At 48.8% G+C, this 15,835-nt stretch overlaps 2 protein-coding genes across 12 annotated transcripts in view; one reads left to right on the forward strand and one right to left on the reverse strand.

Moving 5' to 3' along the window:
• LOC140208714 (NACHT, LRR and PYD domains-containing protein 3-like) overlaps window positions 1–9,828 on the reverse strand; it is a 39,777-nt gene extending 29,949 nt beyond the window's left edge. The window contains 5 exon segments of the mRNA XM_072277594.1: window positions 7,438–7,488; window positions 7,589–7,760; window positions 8,678–8,844; window positions 9,700–9,810; window positions 9,813–9,828. Coding sequence (XP_072133695.1) covers window positions 7,438–7,488; window positions 7,589–7,760; window positions 8,678–8,844; window positions 9,700–9,810; window positions 9,813–9,828 — 517 coding nt within the window.
• Window positions 1–15,835, forward strand: part of LOC140208694 (NACHT, LRR and PYD domains-containing protein 3-like) — a 247,788-nt gene that overhangs the window by 177,175 nt on the left and 54,778 nt on the right. The gene's annotated exons all lie outside the window — the stretch shown is intronic.

The following is a 15,835-nucleotide window of genomic DNA, read 5'->3' on the forward strand; positions in this document are numbered from 1 at the left end:
AGGGGTGTGTTTAGTCTCAAGGTGCATCAGGAATCTGCCAGGGGTGTGTGGGGTTTCACAGTGTGTCAGGACCCTGTCAGGTGTGCGTGGGTATCTCACAGTGCATCAGGGCCCTGTCAGGGATGTGCAGGGTCGCACAGTGCATCAGGGGTGTGTGGGATCACACAGATTTTCAGGACCCTGTCTGGTGTGTGTGGGGATCTCACAGTGTGTCAGGATCCTTTCAGTGGTGTGTAGGGTCTCACACTGTGTCAGGGTGTGTGGGAGCTCACAGTTTGTCAGTGCCACGTCAGGGGTGTGTTTAGTCTCAAGGTGCATCAGGAATCTGCCAGGGGTGTGTGGGGTTTCACAGTGTGTCAGGACCCTGTCAGGTGTGCGTGGGTATCTCACAGTGCATCAGGGCCCTGTCAGGGATGTGCAGGGTCGCACAGTGCATCAGGGGTGTGTGGGATCACACAGATTTTCAGGACTCTGTCAGGAGTGTGTGGGGTCTCACAGTGTGTCAGGACCCTGCCAATGGTGTGTTTGGACTCACAGTGTGTAAGGAAACTGCCAGATAATGTTTGGGGTCTCACAGTATGTCAGGATCCTGTCAGGGGTTTTTTGAGTCTCACAGGGTGTCAGGACCCTGCCAGGGGTGTGTGGGGTCTCACAGTGTGTCAGGACCCTGTAAGGGGTGTGTAGGGTCTCACAGTTTGTCAGGGCCCTGTCAGGAGTGTGTGGGGTCTCACAGTGTGTCAGGACCCTGTAAGGGGTGTGTAGGGTCTCACAGTTTGTCAGGGCCCTGTTAGGTATGTGTGGGGTTGTACAGTGTGCAGGACTCTGTCAGGGGTGTGTGGGGTTTCACAGTGTGTCAGGAGCCTGTCAGGCGTGTTTGGGGTCTCACAGTGTGTCAGGGCCCTGTCAGGGGTGTGTGGGGTTCTCAGTGAGTCAGGATCCTTTCAGTGGTGTGTAGGGTCTCACAGTGTGTCGGGGTGTGTGGGAGCTCACAGTTTGTCAGTACAACATCAGGGGTGTTTTTAGTCTCAAAGTGCGTTAGGAATCTGCCAGGTGTGTGTGGGGTCTCACAGTGTGTCAGGACCCTGTCAGGGGTTTGTGGGGATCTCACAGTGTGTCAGGATCCTTTCAGTGGTGTGTAGGGTCTCACAGTGTGTCGGGGTGTGTGGGAGCTCACAGTTTGTCAGTACAACATCAGGGGTGTTTTTAGTCTCAAAGTGCGTTAGGAATCTGCCAGGTGTGTGTGGGGTCTCACAGTGTGTCAGGACCCTGTCAGGGGTTTGTGGGGATCTCACAGTGTGTCAGGATCCTTTCAGTGGTGTGTAGGGTCTCACAGTGTGTCGGGGTGTGTGGGAGCTCACAGTTTGTCAGTACAACATCAGGGGTGTTTTTAGTCTCAAAGTGCGTTAGGAATCTGCCAGGTGTGTGTGGGGTCTCACAGTGTGTCAGGACCCTGTCAGGGGTTTGTGGGGATCTCACAGTGTGTCAGGATCCTTTCAGTGGTGTGTAGGGTCTCACAGTGTGTCGGGGTGTGTGGGAGCTCACAGTTTGTCAGTACAACATCAGGGGTGTTTTTAGTCTCAAAGTGCGTTAGGAATCTGCCAGGTGTGTGTGGGGTCTCACAGTGTGTCAGGACCCTGTCAGGGGTTTGTGGGGATCTCACAGTGTGTCAGGATCCTTTCAGTGGTGTGTAGGGTCTCACAGTGTGTCGGGGTGTGTGGGAGCTCACAGTTTGTCAGTACAACATCAGGGGTGTTTTTAGTCTCAAAGTGCGTTAGGAATCTGCCAGGTGTGTGTGGGGTCTCACAGTGTGTCAGGACCCTGTCAGGGGTTTGTGGGGATCTCACAGTGTGTCAGGATCCTTTCAGTGGTGTGTAGGGTCTCACAGTGTGTCGGGGTGTGTGGGAGCTCACAGTTTGTCAGTACAACATCAGGGGTGTTTTTAGTCCCAAAGTGCATCAGGAATCTGCCAGGTGTGTGTTGGGTCTCACAGTGTGTCAGGACCCTGTCAGGGGTTTGTGGGGTCTCACAGTGTTAGGACCCTGCCAGTGGTGTGTTTGGACTCACAGTGTGTAAGGAAACTGCCAGATAATGTTTGGGGTCTCACAGTATGTCAGGATCCTGTCAGGGGTTTTTTGAGTCTCACAGGGTGTCAGGACCCTGCCAGGGGTGTGTGGGGTCTCACAGTGTGTCAGGACCCTGTCAGGAGTGCGTGGGGTCTCACTGTGTGTCAGGACCCTGTAAGGGGTGTGTAGGGTCTCACAGTTTGTCAGGGCCCTGTTAGGTATGTGTGGGGTTGTACAGTGTGCAGGACTCTGTCAGGGGTGTGTGGGGTTTCACAGTGTGTCAGGAGCCTGTCAGGTGTGTGTGGGGTCTCACAGTGTGTCAGGGCCCTGTCAGGGGTTTGTGGGGATCTCACAGTGTGTCAGGATCCTTTCAGTGGTGTGTAGGGTCTCACAGTGTGTCGGGGTGTGTGGGAGCTCACAGTTTGTCAGTACAACATCAGGGGTGTTTTTAGTCTCAAAGTGCGTTAGGAATCTGCCAGGTGTGTGTGGGGTCTCACAGTGTGTCAGGACCCTGTCAGGGGTTTGTGGGGATCTCACAGTGTGTCAGGATCCTTTCAGTGGTGTGTAGGGTCTCACAGTGTGTCGGGGTGTGTGGGAGCTCACAGTTTGTCAGTACAACATCAGGGGTGTTTTTAGTCTCAAAGTGCGTTAGGAATCTGCCAGGTGTGTGTGGGGTCTCACAGTCTGTCAGGACCCTGTCAGGGGTTTGTGGGGATCTCACGGTGTGTCAGGATCCTTTCAGTGGTGTGTAGGGTCTCACAGTGTGTCGGGGTGTGTGGGAGCTCACAGTTTGTCAGTACAACATCAGGGGTGTTTTTAGTCTCAAAGTGCGTTAGGAATCTGCCAGGTGTGTGTGGGGTCTCACAGTGTGTCAGGACCCTGTCAGGGGTTTGTGGGGATCTCACAGTGTGTCAGGATCCTTTCAGTGGTGTGTAGGGTCTCACAGTGTGTCGGGGTGTGTGGGAGCTCACAGTTTGTCAGTACAACATCAGGGGTGTTTTTAGTCTCAAAGTGCGTTAGGAATCTGCCAGGTGTGTGTGGGGTCTCACAGTGTGTCAGGACCCTGTCAGGGGTTTGTGGGGATCTCACAGTGTGTCAGGATCCTTTCAGTGGTGTGTAGGGTCTCACAGTGTGTCGGGGTGTGTGGGAGCTCACAGTTTGTCAGTACAACATCAGGGGTGTTTTTAGTCCCAAAGTGCATCAGGAATCTGCCAGGTGTGTGTTGGGTCTCACAGTGTGTCAGGACCCTGTCAGGGGTTTGTGGGGTCTCACAGTGTTAGGACCCTGCCAGTGGTGTGTTTGGACTCACAGTGTGTAAGGAAACTGCCAGATAATGTTTGGGGTCTCACAGTATGTCAGGATCCTGTCAGGGGTTTTTTGAGTCTCACAGGGTGTCAGGACCCTGCCAGGGGTGTGTGGGGTCTCACAGTGTGTCAGGACCCTGTCAGGAGTGCGTGGGGTCTCACTGTGTGTCAGGACCCTGTAAGGGGTGTGTAGGGTCTCACAGTTTGTCAGGGCCCTGTTAGGTATGTGTGGGGTTGTACAGTGTGCAGGACTCTGCAGGGGTGTGTGGGGTTTCACAGTGTGTCAGGAGCCTGTCAGGTGTGTGTGGGGTCTCACAGTGTGTCAGGGCCCTGTCAGGGGTTTGTGGGGATCTCACAGTGTGTCAGGATCCTTTCAGTGGTGTGTAGGGTCTCACAGTGTGTCGGGGTGTGTGGGAGCTCACAGTTTGTCAGTACAACATCAGGGGTGTTTTTAGTCTCAAAGTGCGTTAGGAATCTGCCAGGTGTGTGTGGGGTCTCACAGTGTGTCAGGACCCTGTCAGGGGTTTGTGGGGATCTCACAGTGTGTCAGGATCCTTTCAGTGGTGTGTAGGGTCTCACAGTGTGTCGGGGTGTGTGGGAGCTCACAGTTTGTCAGTACAACATCAGGGGTGTTTTTAGTCTCAAAGTGCGTTAGGAATCTGCCAGGTGTGTGTGGGGTCTCACAGTGTGTCAGGACCCTGCCAGGTGTGTGTGGGGTCTCACAGTGTGTCAGGACCCTGTCAGGGGTTTGTGGGGATCTCACAGTGTGTCAGGATCCTTTCAGTGGTGTGTAGGGTCTCACAGTGTGTCGGGGTGTGTGGGAGCTCACAGTTTGTCAGTACAACATCAGGGGTGTTTTTAGTCTCAAAGTGCGTTAGGAATCTGCCAGGTGTGTGTGGGGTCTCACAGTGTGTCAGGACCCTGCCAGGGGTGTGTGGGGTCTCACAGTGTGTCAGGACCCTGTCAGGAGTGCGTGGGGTCTCACTGTGTGTCAGGACCCTGTAAGGGGTGTGTAGGGTCTCACAGTTTGTCAGGGCCCTGTTAGGTATGTGTGGGGTTGTACAGTGTGCAGGACTCTGTCAGGGGTGTGTGGGGATCTCACAGTGTGTCAGGACCCTGTCAGGGGTTTGTGGGGATCTCACAGTGTGTCAGGATCCTTTCAGTGGTGTGTAGGGTCTCACAGTGTGTCGGGGTGTGTGGGAGCTCACAGTTTGTCAGTACAACATCAGGGGTGTTTTTAGTCCCAAAGTGCATCAGGAATCTGCCAGGTGTGTGTTGGGTCTCACAGTGTGTCAGGACCCTGTCAGGGGTTTGTGGGGTCTCACAGTGTTAGGACCCTGCCAGTGGTGTGTTTGGACTCACAGTGTGTAAGGAAACTGCCAGATAATGTTTGGGGTCTCACAGTATGTCAGGATCCTGTCAGGGGTTTTTTGAGTCTCACAGGGTGTCAGGACCCTGCCAGGGGTGTGTGGGGTCTCACAGTGTGTCAGGACCCTGTCAGGAGTGCGTGGGGTCTCACTGTGTGTCAGGACCCTGTAAGGGGTGTGTAGGGTCTCACAGTTTGTCAGGGCCCTGTTAGGTATGTGTGGGGTTGTACAGTGTGCAGGACTCTGTCAGGGGTGTGTGGGGTTTCACAGTGTGTCAGGAGCCTGTCAGGTGTGTGTGGGGTCTCACAGTGTGTCAGGGCCCTGTCAGGGGTTTGTGGGGATCTCACAGTGTGTCAGGATCCTTTCAGTGGTGTGTAGGGTCTCACAGTGTGTCGGGGTGTGTGGGAGCTCACAGTTTGTCAGTACAACATCAGGGGTGTTTTTAGTCTCAAAGTGCGTTAGGAATCTGCCAGGTGTGTGTGGGGTCTCACAGTGTGTCAGGACCCTGTCAGGGGTTTGTGGGGATCTCACAGTGTGTCAGGATCCTTTCAGTGGTGTGTAGGGTCTCACAGTGTGTCGGGGTGTGTGGGAGCTCACAGTTTGTCAGTACAACATCAGGGGTGTTTTTAGTCTCAAAGTGCGTTAGGAATCTGCCAGGTGTGTGTGGGGTCTCACAGTGTGTCAGGACCCTGTCAGGGGTTTGTGGGGATCTCACAGTGTGTCAGGATCCTTTCAGTGGTGTGTAGGGTCTCACAGTGTGTCGGGGTGTGTGGGAGCTCACAGTTTGTCAGTACAACATCAGGGGTGTTTTTAGTCTCAAAGTGCGTTAGGAATCTGCCAGGTGTGTGTGGGGTCTCACAGTGTGTCAGGACCCTGTCAGAAGTTTGTGGGGATCTCACAGTGTGTCAGGATCCTTTCAGTGGTGTGTAGGGTCTCACAGTGTGTCGGGGTGTGTGGGAGCTCACAGTTTGTCAGTACAACATCAGGGGTGTTTTTAGTCCCAAAGTGCATCAGGAATCTGCCAGGTGTGTGTTGGGTCTCACAGTGTGTCAGGACCCTGTCAGGGGTTTGTGGGGTCTCACAGTGTTAGGACCCTGCCAGTGGTGTGTTTGGGCTCACAGTGTGCAAGGAAACTGCCAGGATTGTTTGGGGTCTCACAGTGTGTCAGGATCCTGTCAGGTGTGTGTGGGGTCTTGCAGTGTGTCAGGACCCTGTCTGGGGTGTGTGGTCTCTCCATTCAACGTATTCAGTGAAAGTAGGAAGAGTAGGAAAACATTGATTGTTGAAAAATATACTTTAGATAATGTTGCAGTGGTAGAAATAATGTTCTTCAATAATCAGGGAGAAAATCTGTTTCATGTTCAGAAATAGATGTGGGAATTTCATTGCCGTGGACTGTTCCCTCTGCAAACAGTGTGAAGAACAGTGCAGAACAAGTTTGCAGCGGAATTGTAGAGAGTTACTGAAGCCTTCGTGCAGGGAAAGGTGGGGTTTTGATTGTCTGAATGTGGACTGGAAAAGCATTAACACAGGTGACAGCAACGTGATTAGTTTGAAACCTTTCTCTGGTACCATTTAAAGATTAACATCTTTGGAACTTGTTCTTGGAAATGAGACAGGCTGCATGAGGGTTGTGGCCGAGATTCTTTATGTTTCTGTTCAAGGGCTTTGAGTAATCAGTTAAAACATGGGCTACTGTAAGATTAATAATTTTCACGATATCTGTCTTTCCTTCGCTCTCTCCGCTGTTAAATGTGGCATTGTGTGATCCAACTCAGTCTGTGATGATGAAGCCTTACAATCTCTTGAGCCCATGCACTGCCCCGGGCTCCATATTTACAGACACGATGTGATTATGGATGAAGTGAGTTTCTTATCCAGACGGTCACAATTTAATTAATTGCAATATTATTTATAGATATTTTCAGTCTTTCCCACCTTTCTTGCCGCGATCGCACAACCCTCAGTTTCTCTGTCCTAATTCCCATCTCTCACCCTTCCACAGTGTCCATCACACAACACAGACACACATGAATTTCAGCTTCTGTGGACTGAGCTGAGGATTTTGTCCCGAATCTCAGCCTCACTGACACTGTCTCCTGATGGAATTCCCAGGATTATTGAGTGGGAAATTAAACTGGATGACTGTAGCAGTGTTTGCACTAAGGGAGTGCAGATGTAACAGAGTGGGGTTCATTTGCTGCTTTGGGGTTGAACAGGGCAGTTTGGGTGTTACCTGATTTTCTCATTAAATTGTCATTGTAATTCTGTGTCGAGATTTCAATGGACTCCCGGTTCTGAAAATGATGACCTGTAGGATCTGAGGGAGTTTAGCAAAGTAATTTAGGATGAGGGCTGTACCGGGGGTTGGGTGGTTGTAGGGAAGTAATTTCACCTTTCGGAGTCAGAAATTTCCCATGGTTTTGCTCCTCAGATTGTCCTCTTCTCCATTCTGACCCCAGTGGAGGGATCTGTAGTTGCAGGACCCAGAAAGGTGTGATCCCTTTCAGCAAACTCACCAACTCTCTAGTTGTTCCTCATGCTGTCCTGTGAAAACTCTCCCTCCAGAAAACATTTTTCCATGTGTCTCTCTGTGCGCTGTGTCACGGTGGAACATTTACCTGATCAAATCCCCATGGCTCAACAACGACATGACCCCACACTACATCAGCCAGTGATGGTAACAGCGGTTTCTTCACTTACCTTTCAGCTCTCTGGGAATCTCCGGGACGGGTCGCTGGACCGGAACACAACCTGTCCGGATTTAAAAATAATTTGACACATTTCAGTTCCTCAAATTATAAATATGTAATGCTTGAATCCAAAATTAAATTTATCTCTGATATTATCTCACCATGTGCCTGTATTTCTTTCAGTATTTTGTCCAACTTTGGAACACCAATTCGCATTTTGACAAAGGTTTCCCACATCACCCTCCGGGCGCGGGAGCCTTTCTCCATCACCAGGCTCAGGAGGAGTTTAGAACTGTCCGCCCGCTCTCCCTTATCAGCGAGATCAGAGATTTTCTGTGAAGAGTAACAGTGAACATATTGGGGACTGACAGATTCACACAGAGAATGAGAAGTAAATGATGCGTTCTGTAACGGGATCACACTGAGCAGTCACCCGGACGGGTGCTGATCCTGTCTGGACATGGACTGTACATTCTGAGTGCAGAGCACACGGAGGAACATTCACCGTGAACCTGGTCCACCAGTCAATGAGATCCTGGCTGGTCTGTGACCGCTTAATTGACGTGGCTCCAAATCCGTAAATAATTCCTCACCAGATTTGACGATGGAAACAGAAATCAGAAAATAAGTATTGCAGTTGAAAAAAGAAAAGAGGAGAGTTTTTATAACAGTGAGCAGTTGCAGAGAAGTTGCAGAAAAGGTGATCTAATTCATCTCCTCAGTCCGCCAGTGTCCAACATGACAGAGGATTTCTGGCTGACACCTGACGCCTTTCCTTTGCCTTTTCCAGTGGAGGTTTATTCAGTGATTACACATTAAAACATGACAGTATTCCCCGATCCACACTGTTTGCAGTTACAGATTGTAGCACAATCATCTCCACCCAGAACAGAACACAGTCCAGCTCCTGCGGCAAGCACTGAGGCTGTCCCGGTTCTCACTGACATCCTGTCGTCACGCTGCACGGTCTTCCCAAACCGAAACCTCCCATCATATTTCCATTTAATACTGGAAGCCCACACAACTGTTACCTGCTCAACTCGCTCTGAACATTGAGCATCTACCCACCAGTCTGCGGAGTACTTTCATCCCTTTCTATCACTGGTTCAGATTCACATCTTTGAGATTGTATGTACAGTATTTATATCCCAGTTTTAATGTTATCTATTTAATATCCGATGAGTCAGAATTCAGACACCCATCAGTCCTGTGATGTGTGAAAATTCAAACACATTCTCCCTCCCACTCACCCGATGTTCCTCTCCACTGAACTGATTCTCGGCCGTTAACGCCAGGCTCACTCCGTGCACCCCTCCTTCCATCGCCTGCTCCAGCCTATCCCGGTAGAAATCCGTCAACTGCAGCAGCTGGAAATCGTTCCAGCCTGCCAGGAGCTCGGTGATCACTGAGCTCGGCCCTATGAATGAAAATGGGGAAAATTAAAAAATTACTGACCCCATATTGAGCAGCAACTTTCTCTCTGGAACCTAAAGGTCACCAAATACAGTCCGAAATATATATATCGGGGGGTGGGGAGAGGAATGGGCACAGGCCGGGGGTGGGAGGGGGGTATAGGAGGGGTTATAGTTCTATCTGTTGAAGGCTGCTCTTTCGTCTCCCCAGGAATATACCTCTCTGTTTGGAAAGGACTCTGCTTATTCCTGAGAGTATCATAACCCATCACCATCATTCTCCTGGTACTGCCCATCACCACCGCTTTGCTCTGGCTTACTGTCTGCCTGCCTGGTCAACCTCTTCCTCGGCAAGTCTCTGGGATATCTCACAAAATGCTGGAGGTACTCAAAAGGTCAAGCAGCCTCTATGGAGGAGAATGAACAATCAACGTTTCGGGCAAGGCCCTTCATCGGACTGGAAATGAGGGGACAGAAATTCTAGATATTGCCACATTACTTTCTATTCTTTGTGGTCCTGATCCAAAACATCAAATGCTTATCCCCCTCCATGGATGCTGCCTGACCTGCTGAGTTCTGCCAATATTTTGTGTTTCTTTGTGTTGCCCAAAACTTTCAGCATCTGCAGAATGTCTTCTGGAGTAACTCGCTACTTTAATCACAATCTGCGAGAGGAGCAGGAACAGACAGTAAACGTACCCCTTGCACGTGTGACTGTGCTTACCCCTGAGATGTTAATTCTCTCTCTGTCATCCCTCCGCTCAGTCCTTTCACAAATATTTGTGAATTGCTGATATTGAATTAAACACAGACACAAAGTCTAAGCAATATTTATAAATTAAAATACTTCACCAACGTACCTGTGTTCTTTCTCGATGTTGACGTCACTGGAACTCCTCCCCTGCTCGCACCTTGAGCCATTTTGAGGACAGATGTGATCAGTTTTTGCTGCTCTATAACAAAACAAAATTAACAGGAGGGTCAAACATTAATTCAAGTGTAAAGGGGAACACTGTTTTGATTTTAAACTGAGGCAAACACTGCCAAACATCTTGGGCCTGTCCACTGAAGCCTTGACACAGCCTGATCCACCTGCTCCCATCTATTTCCATGGATTGTACACTGTGCCGGGACTTTCCGGTGTATCTACACGCTATATTGCAGACAATTCCCTTTTAGGAACCAGTCTTGTGCCCTGGACTGGGAGTGATGTGTCAATGGGAAGGCAAGGCAGGCTGAGCAGACAGCGCCCACTGCTTTGGTCCTCCTACCACTGGTGGCGCTGTGGTGAGTAATGGACAGATATTACAGCAGTGTGGGTTGAAACATTTCTGCTGACCAATGGGACATCTATTCCTCTCGTCACTGAATTATACAGATATCTCAATCACACCTGATTCTCACTGTCTCATTTCAGTTTAACATCACCTGGTAATGACACCAATGGCAATATATGGTCTGAGTCTACATAGAAAAACTCTGACATCCTGAACAATGCAATCTCACCCATAACATCGTGACATGCAAACACGGGGCAATGTGCAGATGCTGGAAATTCAAGCAACACACATCAAAGTTGCTGGTGAACGCAGCAGGCCAGGCAGCATCTCTAGGAAGAGGTACAATCGACGTTTCGGGCCGAGACCCTTCGTCAGGACTAACTGAAAGAAGAGTGAGTAAGAGATTTGAAAGTGGAGGGGGAGGGGGAGATCCGAAATGATAGGAGAGGACAGGAGGGGGAGGGATGGAGCGAATGGCTGGACAGTTGATTAGCAAAAGGGATATGAGGGGATCATGGGACAGGAGGCCTGGGGGAAAGAAAAGGTGGGGGGTGACCCGGAGGATAGGCAAGGTGTATAGTGAGAAGGGGTACCTCCCCGTTGTACCCCATCTGTTATTTACTTATATACACACGCATTCTTTTTCTCTCTCTCCTTTTTCTCCCTCTATCCCTCTCACTATACCCCTTGCCCATCCTCTGGTTCCCCCCTTCCCCCTTTTCTTTCTCCCTAGGCCTCCTGTCCCATGATCATCTCATGTCCCTTTTGCCAATCAACTGTCCAGCTCTTGGCTCCATCCCTCCCCCTCCTGTCTTCTCCTATCATTTACGATATCCCCCTCCCCCTCCCACTTTCAAATTTCTTACTAGCTCTTCTTTCAGTTAGTCCTGATGAAGGGCCTCGGCCCGAAACGTCGACTATACCTCTTCCTAGAGATGCTGTCTGGCCTGCTGCGTTAACATCGTGATATCTTGTTCAGAATCATGACATTTTCTCCAGCAGGATTTTAAGATCCATATTATCACCTAAACCCCGGTCAAGATTTCTTTGAGCATTTACCTTGCTATTACCAGACTGTTACATCGCACCTTGTTAAAGACAATGTAGACACGCTATACATACAAAACAGCAAGTTGCCAAAATATCTTTAACATAATTAAAACAAAACCGCTAGAATTGTTCGACAAGACAGAGAGTATGTTAATATTTCAGATGGAAGACCCTGTATCGGAGCTGAGCCTGTCTGTAGGAGCCATTGTATCTGTTCTCTATCTGCATTAGAGTCTGTGTTGCGTATTAATGATGTTTGTTTTCGTTTCTCAATCTGTTCCACAACACTCCATGCCCCTCCATTCACTATACCGGTCCCACCCTGGTCTGACTGTCCGAAAGCACCAACTCTCACTTGTTCAAGTTGAAAACCATTCGCCATTTCTCAGCCCGTCTTCTGAACTGACCAAGATGTCTTTGAAATTCATTGTAACCTGTTGCAATATCAACCAGACGCCCGAATTTAGTATCAAACTTGCAAACTGTGCCATGTACACTCATATACAAATCAATGGCATGAATAAAATTAACGAGGTCTCGACACTGACAGGCACATCCCACTCGTCACAGGCCTCCATTGGCTAAATCCATCTTCAATCATCACCCTCTGCTTCTTGTTCTCGATCCCGGTGTGAATCCATCTGCAAACTCCCCATGAATCCCATGTGACCTATCCTTCCATATCAGCTGCCATGCGGGACCTCCTTCCAGACTTTTCCAAAGTTCAGATGAACAATATCACTGCCCTATTTCATCAATCCTCATAGCTAGCTGTTCAAAAATCTCCAGAATACTTGTCAGATTTGATGTCCCACTGGGTGGTGCAGACGACAATTTCCCCATAACCAATGTCTAACCGCCCAAGACTTCACCTTCACTGCAGACTGAGGAAATTCCAACCTGTCGAATTACCAACCTGGACTGAAGCCCGTATACTGCCAGAGTCACCAGCCCAATATTATAACCAATACAAAGCCGCTTTGGTGCCAGCGATTTGCCGTGATGTTCCTCCCATTTCCGATTCAAAAACTGAGATGGAACTGGAACCTAATGACCCTCTGCCGGGGCCGGTGGTCAGGCTGGTTCACCGGTCTGTACATTGTCAGAGGATGCAGATACACTTCAGCTTGTTTCCAGCAACTAAACTGAGCACGTTGGTCACAATGTCATTGCTGTGTGGGATATTGCCATGTTTCCCCTCAGTGTAGCAGGAACAAAATGTAAAATTATAAAGTAGAAAATTATGGGAACTCAGTACATCAGGTTACATCTGTGAAAGGAGAAATGGTGGAAGACCCGATATCTAAACTGGGACTGTTCAAGAAGCTGTCGATCTGCTGGGCATTTCCAGTATTTTCGTCTTCTTACTTCAAATTTCATGCAACTCTAGTTTTATTCCACCTCCTCATTTTAATGCACAGATGGTAACTGATTGCAAAATATCAGCAATGCGCTAAAATGTAAATACCACCCAACTCCAATCAGTTCGTTATTTCAGAGTTCATTCTGACCCTGGTGTAATACATCCCATACAGTCAATGCTCACAGCATCCTTTCCTCCCACTGTCACTCTGTTACATTTGCTCCTGAGGCCACTGTCTCTACGCTGAGAGGCGGTGACCACAGAGTGATAAAAAGTACAACACTTGCTGCAGCTCTGACAGGCCGTTACCCTGGAAACGGAGGAAGTGGCTCACTGAAAATAACCGAAAAATGAAATAACAAACTCAACATCAGATGCTGTGAGCTCCATTATTACAAAGATTAACACTGCAGCCATTTTGTTACTGGGAAACTAAAATTGAAATGGCTGCTTTTACCCTGCCACATGCTGTGTTCAATTAAACCTCTGGTAGCTCCAGCTATCAAAAACCTAATCCTGGAAAAGATGTAAAACAAATCTTCACAATAAAGACAAAATTTAGAAGAGTGTTTGCTGAAATATATCATTGCAGCAATGGGACGCAGGCTGGACTGAGATTGAACAAGATGGTTGATATATATCATTGGGATACAGACTGGACAGAGGTTCAACCAGATGGGCAGGGAATGAGCAGATGGAACCAGGTGGGAGAAGGAATCAAGTGCACTCTCCGGTGGTCGTCCAGTAATACACAGATACTGAAATAATAGTACACACTACTAGATAACAGATTCCAATATAACAAAGCCAGAACAAACAATAGCCCTGGAGGAACGTTGTTTCGTTTTTACTGTGTACTGTCCCAGCAGCTTATGGTCGAAATGACAATAAACTTGACTTGACTAAGAAGTTCAGTATATGTATCAATGCTCCGCAGAAAGTATCCCATCCCCATACCTCACATCTTAATACGGCTACTATCTACTGCTATTTCTTTAACTGAATGAAATAGCAGAGAACTGTGGACACAGCTGAGCACATCATAGAAACCAACCTCCCCTCCATGGACTCAGTCTACACTTCCCGCTGCCTCAGTAAAACAGCCAACATAATGAAAGATCCCCACAACCCTGAACATTCTCACTTCTCACCCTCCCATCGGGTCGAAGATTAAATGGAACAGAAACATACGACCAGTTTCAAGGACAGTTTCCATTCTGCTGTTATAAGCGAACTGAATGTTCTCCAGCATATTGACCTGACCTCACAGTCTAAATCGATGTGACTTTGCACCACATATCTACCCACACTGCACTTTCTCTTTTAAAAAATCTGTTTATTACTATTAGCCAAAATTAATACGAGTACATCAAAGAACGCTTACAATGTCTCAAGAAAAAGAACATTAAAGATTGTAAAAATTTTGGTAATGAAAAAAACCTACTAAGCGAGAGAAGTGGGAAAGAAACCCCATTAGGTGTTCAATCCCGGCGCCATGCGTCACACAAAAAGCTTCTGAAGATGAACATCAAACCGCCAGCAAAAAAAAGTACCAAAATTTACAATTAGATCGTGGAGGAAATCTATCAATTAACTCAAATGATAATAACGAGCAAATGAACCCCATCTTTTCTCAAAAACATTGATAGCTAGAAGGGCCATTTTGTTGAAGTGGAAGGAAACATCAGCTCCCACTTTGTCACAATGGTTCTCTCAAGTGACGCTGTGTCTTAGTTTGGAGACAATTAGAAGTGGAACCTTTGCACTGCAGTTTATCTGTAACCATCATGATTTGTTACACCCTGGTATCGTTTTAACTCAGTGTACTACTGTAACGTATTGATCGATGTGCATAATACCGAAGACACGATTTTCACTGTACCTCTGTACATGTAAAACAATATAAAGATTCCCTAACTTAATCGCGTGGAACTGTTAGTCAGCCTGAGTTGCTCCTTTGGAACTTCTGGAGGGAGTGTACACATTTCCGAGAAACCCAGATAAATGAAAAAAAGACTTAATTCTCGCATTAATAGGGCCAGATATCTGGAAACATTGTCAGCATCTCGGCAAGTCGTTGCAATGGAAAGAAGATGGAAATAAACTTCCCACATCCCCGAGAGGACGTGAGAGATCCGGATCTCACTGTCCTGTCTGAACGGGGAAAGATGAAACTACTCATACACGTGGATCAGTGTCCCGAGGGTGCGATTCCTCTGTTTAACCCTCGTGTCTGCAAGAACACAACAGGCCGAACGGCCCCTTCCAGTATAAAACAATTATCGACCCCTGGCATCGATTCAGGTGAAGTTGGGATCCGAATCCGAGCCTGGTGATGCAGATAAAGTTCCCCAAGTACAACTCACCGGATGGGTTTAATCCCGGCATCAGCACCTCATCCGCTCCTGGGACCAGAACCCCAGGGTCTGAGCGGCGGCTCATCTCAGGCTGTGCAGTGTGAACGTCCCACATCACGGACGAACCCAGGCAGGTTATGTCCAGGAAGCGGGACGAGGCCGACAGTTCGAGGAAGTTAACAGGACTCTGCCCAACATCAGATCACCCCTCCACCACCCGGAATCGGCTTCAGTACTCACCGATGGGAAATTGTCGGTCTCGTTCACCCTAGTGACCGGTCTCAATACTCACCGATGGGAACTTGCTCTATTTGCCCCGCAGACAGCGAACCGTCCCCCAGCTCCCAGCCGACGATCCGCTTCAACAGAGAACGGAAAGAAAACCAGTGCCCATCCGGGGACTGTGAGGGCGGGGGCGGGGCCTCGGAAACGGGGCGGGACTTCTGAAGCGAAAACCCCGCAGATGCCGCAGATCTGCGTTTGAAATAGGAGCAAGACACGGGATCACGTGACGGGTGGAGGGACTCTCGCCCATCACACGCTGCCCGACCTACCTGCCGCATTTTACACCAGCTACAGTTTTAATTTTTCCCTCAGAACCTTTGCTGTCCCCATCGCTCCACGCCCCCGGTTTTCAGAGTACGGGTTCGATTCCCATAGAAACATAGAAAACCTACAGAACAACACAGGCCCTTCGGCCCACAAAGCTGTGCCGAACATATCCCTACCTTAGAACTACCTAGGCTTACCTATAGCCCTCTATTTTTCTGAGCTCCATGTAGCCATCCAGGAGTCTCTTAAAAGTCCATATCGTTTCCGCCTCCACCACCGCCGCCGGCAGCCCATTCCACGCACTCACCACCTTCCGTGTAAAAAAAACTTACCCCTGACATCTCCTCTGAACCTGCTTCCAAGCACCTTAAAACTGTGCCCTCTCCTGCTAGCC

The sequence above is a fragment of the Mobula birostris genome, chromosome 13, assembly GCF_030028105.1.
Source record: "Mobula birostris isolate sMobBir1 chromosome 13, sMobBir1.hap1, whole genome shotgun sequence".
Classification (NCBI taxonomy): Eukaryota; Metazoa; Chordata; class Chondrichthyes; order Myliobatiformes; family Myliobatidae; genus Mobula; species Mobula birostris.